Source organism: Hylaeus volcanicus, chromosome 2 (assembly GCF_026283585.1).
Source record: "Hylaeus volcanicus isolate JK05 chromosome 2, UHH_iyHylVolc1.0_haploid, whole genome shotgun sequence".
Taxonomy (NCBI): Eukaryota; Metazoa; Arthropoda; class Insecta; order Hymenoptera; family Colletidae; genus Hylaeus; species Hylaeus volcanicus.
In genome coordinates this window covers 28893219-28901163 of record NC_071977.1, presented here as the reverse complement: position 1 = coordinate 28901163, position 7945 = coordinate 28893219, and the positions used below count along the sequence as shown (strand labels likewise).

General features: G+C 43.5%; 1 protein-coding gene across 1 annotated transcript in view; it reads left to right on the top strand.

The window, feature by feature from the left end:
- The window catches only part of LOC128884899 (multiple C2 and transmembrane domain-containing protein), a 36764-nt gene that overhangs the window by 3665 nt on the left and 25154 nt on the right, over positions 1-7945 (top strand). The window contains exon 2 of the mRNA XM_054138576.1: positions 6445-6797. Within this exon, the coding sequence (XP_053994551.1) occupies positions 6740-6797 (58 nt within the window). The 5' untranslated portion in view covers positions 6445-6739. The remainder of the gene's footprint in view (positions 1-6444; positions 6798-7945) is intronic.

Below are 7945 nucleotides of genomic sequence, written 5' to 3'. Positions count from 1 at the left end.
GACTTGTTTTATAGGAAATGTCCTTATCTTTACTTTTGTTGGTATGCGTTTTTCCTGTAAATTTAGTAGTTTTCGAGATATTTGCAAGAGGACATGATAATGTACCTCTTTTCAACCTTACCTTTTCAACCTTTTACCTGCGATTCGGTAAAAGTGTCCTAATCCTCGACGACTTAGGACGAAGAAACAATGTCCAAGCTATAATAGTGTAGGCGATCATCTCGGTATCGACCTGTAGGTATTAATGCTGTGCAATAAGCGACAGGTAGAAATGCACGGCTCGTTAATTTATTCCCTCGAATTTCGACTCGGTTATCCGACTAACGAAGGGCTTAAAACGACAGGGGTATGAGTCGACGCTCTCCTCGGAAGAGGGTAGCCGTCCTCGAAGCGTGAATGAATTTCGAACCTTGGCCAAGCCTCGCGAGACCTTTAAAGGCTGGAATTTATCATCTAATTATAAAACGCGAAACCACGGGCAGCTTTATCTTTAATTGGAATATTGATTCTCGCTTGGGTTAATGTTGACTGTCTGACGTAATTAGCCGTCATTTACTCTGAAAATTATGGGATTAATACCGCAAACAATACGGGGAAACATTGATGTCTTGATTCCTGAAATTAGGGTTTCGAAGACCACGAATGACTTCGAATGTTTTTAGCCAGGCGCCATCCGACATTTTTGTAAAGGAAAGTGTAGTTCAAAATTGTCTCAGCTATCCCCCATTTCCGGTTCTAACACTAATTCTGGGACACCTTGTATAGAGTCCTTATCAAAGAATACATCGAAAATGTGAAACAACGCGTTCTTATAAGGGCCTTCGTTTCGGAGGAAAGCAATTTCCAAGGCATGCGAGGTACGCGCGCGCTTGATTTAAATCTCTAGGTCGCGTGTCTCTCTAATACGTCTTTATTGTGCCGGGGCAATATATAACATCAAATGGGGGATAACGTGAAACATGATACATGGAAGCGAAGACATGCACTTTCTAATTTGATCCAAGACGTTGCTAAAACTTACCTTCTTTCCCTTCTTATTAAAGTATCCCCCTTTATAAAAATATAGAAATTAATTCTATGTAGCAAGGTCACGTTGCAGTAGAGACCAGGTTCAGGACTTACAAGGTTAGCACCTTCTCTAACGTACCAAAACTAAGAGTACAAAAACGCAAGTATAAAAATAATCGAATAGAAAGCCACAGAATTAATATCGAACGAATTTCTATGGTGAACGCATTAAACGTCGCTTCGCTGTTTTTCTACAATCGGTCCTCGAGAAAATCGAGCCGCGATAGGTATAGCGTCGATCCCTTTGAATAGCAATTTAAATAGACGTGTACGACCCGCATGGCCACCAGCTAAATGCCAATGCGAGAGGTTAAAGCGGTATCGTAGACAAGTTTTTTTACCGATTCATGACACACTTGGTGAAAGGTATATCGATTGCCGTGAAACCGATACGTTCTTTTTTTTTTTTTGTGAGTTAAAAGACGAGTTTATGAACCGTTTAGGGAATGCACAGGCGCGAACAGCATCTGTCTGTCGAAGAAATTTCTCTAAATTGATTTATCTAAATTGATTCGTCTAAAGTGGTAGTTTTGATGTTTCCAAGTAAATGATTCGTTATGAATATGTACATGAATGAACTTTACACTTGTACATATACGAGGTATAAATACTTGCAAGACTGACTGTATATACATGACCAAAAAAATATTTGTATGGTCCCTAAGACAACTAGAAGCTCTCAGTAAAAGGAACAGTCAGAATTTGCGTTCACTTCCTCGGAATTAATTTCTGAAAAGGAAGACCTTATTTTGGAGTAACCTTACCGTCCCCTTAAGTTTCCGTGCATCTGAACCTTTGGCATACAAGCAGAACTGCTTGCAGAGCAGTCTCATAGAATTTAATATCTCGCGTAGCTGTAAACGACTTCAGAGAGGAAGCTCCATTCACGTTACCGGCTTCGGGATCGATTTTCCTTCCTTGGGAAACGTTTTGCGTCTTGTCGTTCGCCTTCCGCGCAGATGCATTGTCCGTCTAAGTGACTCCCCTCTCCCTTCTTTTATACACGCTTAAACAATCTCAGATTCCCTTTAGCAAAAGCAAGATTCGATAGAAGTGATATGAGACAACGTTGAGACTGTTCTTCCTCTCTAAGGACCTCTCCCTTGTATTACACACGCTTAAATAATTTGAAATTTGTTGAAGTAGCAAAATCAATCGTTGATAAAAGTGCTCCGAAGGAACTTTGAGTCTATTTCCCGACCTTACCTCTCTAAGGACCTCGATGGCGAGTTCTGCAATTTTTATTTCGCGAGAAAAATCGAGGTCCTCCGTGTAGGGTCCACGATTTAGCGCCTTTGTCTACATGGATTTCAAGATAAACCGGTGGATTAAAGTCGTCTCGGCTGCCGGAGCCCTTAGAGAGGTAGGTCCGTGAAATATCTCGACGTCCCCGCAGTGAACATCATCCTCCTCGGCACGCGCCGTTTTTCTCGTCGCCTCGAGGTTCTCGTAATTGATTTAACGCGAAAAGATCGTCCTGGAGACGAGCGTCGAGTGTTTTACGGCTGGTCAGAGTCCTTTCATACTGGAAAAACTGGATAGTAGTGTCTGGAGCGAAGACGGGGTCAAAGACACGTCGCGAAGAAAAGCTCGACGGAGGCTTTTACGCGTCTCCACGGAAAGGGAGACGGATTTCGGTCCCGCGCTAGGATTTGTCCAGATCTTTACTTATTTATTACCTCGTCGGACTCCTTATCCATCTGAATTGAAACATCTAGCGAGCTTCGTGGCTCGGATTCTAGCATTAATATTCAGACAGGGTTGCAATTGTTCTCCTCTGTTCGTTTTTGTCGTAATCTTTTTTAATGTCAAACCTTTTTAATATCAAACTCTTTTAATAATTTTATCCTTTGTCACGAAGCTGAGCCTTTGACACGTTGTCTGACTGAAGGAAAAGTATTTAATTTTTTAGATTTATTTTCCGATTGTTCGGGGTTTTCTGTTAATATCTCTTGTTGGGACACTCTGTATATTACAATTCGGAAACTAAATACTATTTGAATATCAAAGGATCGCGAATGCGAATAATCAACGTCTGCTTCGTAAGAAATTAGGAGGGAAAAGTGTGGGGATTTCCCAAGCACGAAGTTTGGGTCTGTTCGTAGGGCTCGGAACGATCTTATTAAGTTCGAAAATCGTTTTAGTCGACGTGACATCGCAGCTGATATGCATTCAGCAAACTTTAGTCTCCCGTTAGCGCTCGTAATGGTCTGATCGAGCTTCGCAAAGTTGTTTTAGTCGATGTAACCCCCGCAGCAAACCGGGTCGAGTAATGTTGATCCCGTTTATTACACAACGTGATGTTATCAAGCTCCTCGAAATTACCGTGGCGCAATGGAGATTCACCACAGTGGGAAGTTGTCCATACGTTGGATCTTTTTAATCGAATGATACTCGAACGAGATTCTCGGCGCTCTGGGCGCGTAGTATCTTCGCCTCGAAGATTTCCGCGAGCGGTTTCAACGATCGTTAAACGAATTATGCGCGGAGTATCCTTCGGCTCGTTGTTTCGCTCGACCCGTAGAAATTAACAGAGTTAAGGACGGGATCGAGTAGATTGTCGATGACGAGCGTTCTATAAACGTCCGACCCGAGGCGTCTTGAAATATCCACCGAGTGGCATTGTTTATTCGTTTGTGCCGATTCCGTGAAATTCCAGGCCAGCCTTCCGCCTCGGATTAACAAAAGGGTTCCATTTACCGAGGGTGCTCTCAGTATCGTGTAATTCGTCCCTTGATGCTGGCATTAATAAAGTTTTAATTAGTGTACAGTTCGCGAGCTCCGAACTGCTCTGGACACAGACGGACGTTAGATGGAACGCTTTAGAGGGCTGCGCGCCGATTTTAGAAAGTCGCACAGTTTAATTCCCCAATTAACGATATATTGGTACCATGTACCGTACCGTACTGTTCCCGTACTGTTCGGGTTGTCCGGGAAGATTCGCAGCAATTTCGAAAAAAATCTCGAACAAAGTTCGAGTGAAAGTTACATTTACATTTCCATATATAGTCAGTGTTATAAGCATTCGTGCAGGAACCAATTCAAAATAAAACTTCGTATATTTATTTTGTTAATAAATTTTAGGGGGAAGAAGTGATTAACCTACATATTTTTGGAGTAGAATTTGCGTAAATTAGAGTTTATTATTGTTAACGTTAACCGCTTGTTTCTTTTCTTATTAACTTACTCTAAATTCGTTGCTGTACGAATACTTCTTACACTGACTATGTATTTATTGAACAACGTACCGTCTTGTTCCGGAACCTTTTCACATTTTAAGAGATATACAGGGTGTCCCAAAAATATTGGAGGTCCTTCAAAAGGGCGCAACAACTTTTTCCTTAGCGAAAATGTTGTCCGAGGCTTCGTTAAGGAGATATTAACAGAAAAATCCGATCAATCGGAGCACGAGTACTACGCGCCAGACAACCACAGGAGCGTAGACTACGCTCTAGTCGGCCGCAGTAGCTTAGGCTACGCGCTACACAGCCGCAGTAGAATAGGTTACGCGCCAGACAGCCGCGGTAACATAGATTACGCGCCAGGCGACTCGCGCTCTGACTATTCAGGTCTTTCTCTTAATATCTCCTTAACGAAGCCTTGAACAACATTTTCGCTAAAGAAAATTTTTTGGAACACCCTGTATTTAGACCTGTACCACCTGTCAAAAATTCCCGTGAACTTTCCAGACGACCCAATATACTTACAGCGTACTGCACTTTGCGACGATGTAGCAGCACCGCAAACGATACTTTCGGCACGTGTCAACTATACTTAAATAAGTATACACCACACATTTCGCACATGTAGTAGTTACCTCATCCTCAATACGTCGCCTGATCCCTGAACCACTCCTACTCGTTCACCCTTCTGACGGATTGCTCCCGTTCACCGACGTTTTATGCTTCTTTACACTATTATCGATCGCAATCGATCGGGGCTGGTGCTTGGAAATGAAACGTGCTCCCATCGAAATTAGATCTAACATAGTTCTATTTACCCATCGCATTAATCTCTAGCGAATTGCATACAACTTCTCCAACGCCACGATTTCTTCACTCCGGATATCTTTAGCGAGGTTTCCAGTTAGGAATTAAACGTGTGTGTCTCTTTCCTCATTTATTCGTACCGCAATTAACCCTTTAACCTATAACAGCGCGCGAGACTCGTGGTTCGGAATTTTATGCTCGATTCTCGCGTGCACGATCCTATAGTAAATCGTAGGTCAAACGGTTAACCCTTGGAAGCCTGATTCTTCGAATTAAATTTAAAAAAAATATATCAATTTATTTATTGCAGTAGCCAGACGAAGGGAATTTTTACAGCTGACGTTTAATTTTGTAACTTTTGTTCAAAGGAATGCAGTGAAAATTTGGTAATGCAGCTGAATATTAAAAACGAACTTGTTGCAAGTGCAACGAACCAATTACAATTCGATTTAAAAGTCCGGTAACAGATTTGAGACTTAGGGCATTTAAGGGTCAACTTCGGATTTCTATACAAGCTTCTATTACCGAGGCTGCTAGAGGTGAAACACACCTCTGCAATCATCGACGCGTCACCGATCGGTCAATTCGTTCAACGGGAACGCACGTTTCGCCGTTTAATTCCCGCACGATTCTCCCGTTAAGTGTCCGAATTACGTAACCGCTTAATCACACATACACATACACAAACATACCGCCGACTCGCGCGTACGTCAGCCAACGACAGATTGTGCTCGCTCCTTTAGCGATTACTCTGTGTTTGCTAGCGGCTTCGATATACGCGAGACGGAAACCACTGGTTGCTCAAGGTCACTTCTCTGTGTCAATTATTTCACCACCACCCCCCGCTTCTTGCACCATAGTTAATCTACTCGTATAATAAATAAATAAATAATAAATATTCTTTTAAAAGTGGCGGAGTAGATAGTACGGTGGTGGTTGTTGTCTAGCGACCTTGAACGATTAAAATTTAGTAGGTTAACCTCTCGATGGACGAACTTGACGTGCGAATCGATATTAACGCGTCGGCTGCCGGACTCGTGAAAATTTCTACGGAGTAAAAACGTTGTCTCGAGGCTACAGAAGACTAGATAATTTAACGTTTGTCATAATAACTTCAATTTTCGTAACCTCGGAAAATTCATGAATCTCATACAGATTTATTTTCAATTTATTTCCGTTATCGAAATGAATTTTTCTAGTACCTCAACGAACAGTCCCGTCGCCCATCCCTGGGTGACGTGACAACCAACGCGTTAACGCGATCCCAAGTCACGGTAAAATAAACGCGAGCGCGTTGATATCCGTCGAGAGGTTACAGCCGTGCTTATAAATTGCGAAAAATGAGTGGTCACGCATTCTCATGATTGTTTCATCTATATCACGGCAGCTTTCATCGCCTCGCCTCGCCACGCCTCGCTCCACGAATCGCTTAACGTTGAAGAGGATGGGCCAGCGGACGAAGGGTTGACAGGGTGAACCGAGGAGCCCCAGGGGACGGATTCACAGCCGGTGGATCCCACGGAAATTCGGAATATGCGGCCCCTGGTCGACGGTCGTTAGGGTTCGTTAATTCCCCGACGAAATCATGCTATCGGCATGCGGCAGACTGGCGTACTTCAAGAAGAGATTAAAGGCCCGCGAGCTGGAGCTTCGAAAAACGATCCGCGCGTACGGTGGATAAGATGAGCAAGAGCGTCGAGCTACTCGCTGGGTCGGAGGACAGTGAACAGATAGCAGAGGGTGAGTGCCTTGACCGCCAAGGACAAACGTTCGACCACTGGCCAACGGAATGCGCATGCACACACGAATCCACACACTTCCTCCTTCGGCGTCGTCGAAAGTTGCATGAGAAACGCGGTTTCTTCGTGATCGAGGAAGAAACTTCTTCGTTCCACGTTCGATCGTCGGAGATCTATCGTGCGCGATGTGACGGAGCTCTACAAGCCCCGCCCCTAGCGTGACGTTTAAACGGGGCGAGGCTTGTGGCATTCTTCTCGCGCGTTCACAATACCGCGCTTCTATCACGGTGGAGCATAGAAACCTTCGTGATGCAGTGTTCGCGTATCTTCTATCCCCGTTGTTTAATTTTGTCTCGAACACACGGTGACCTAACCCCGAAATACTAACGCATAAATAATCATTTCAAAAGTTACGAATCGAAATATCACCAAGTAAAAGTAACGAATTTCTAGATATTATCGATTACTTCGATTTTCGAGAAAAGAGGAAGAAAATTCGAGTATTAAAGTTGGGCTGGCTGAACGTGGGTTACCGTCGAGCGAATCACGAGCGTCGACGTAAAGATGCAACCCTAAGAGCGTTCGCGTTATCAGCTCGGCAGTCGCCGTTTAGCCTCGTTCGCGTGCTTTTTTCCCTGCGCGTACACGAGTCGCAAAATGCCATTTAGATTTCCATAACGCGCCAGCAGGGAACGTGTTACGTCGTTCCCGTTCGATTCCCCAGCCTCCCCTCCCATAGAACTATGTATAATGTGTTTCTCTTGTATTCTTTCTAGTTCCGGCCGAACCTATTTCCCTACAAAGAGCCTCCGTACATCAATACCCTTTTAACTGGACTACCGTGTGCCTCTAATTCCTGCGTTATTTCCAATCTACTTTAGGATGCTAAACATCGTTGTTGGTTGACGTATTTTGACGAAGTTTGAGGCACGGTACATCTCGCGTTAGAGTGACAAATTTTCACCCACGAATTTAAGCACCGTGCTCTATTTTATTTTAACGTTATTAAAAAAGTTCGAAGGAAAGTTCAAATAATTTTATTGCGTGAATTTAGTCCTCTTTAGGATTTATTTAAAACTCTTTCCAAAGGAGGTGAGATTCCCTTGATTTTGGGGCACAGAATCCCCCCACTCTCGAGCGATAAATTTG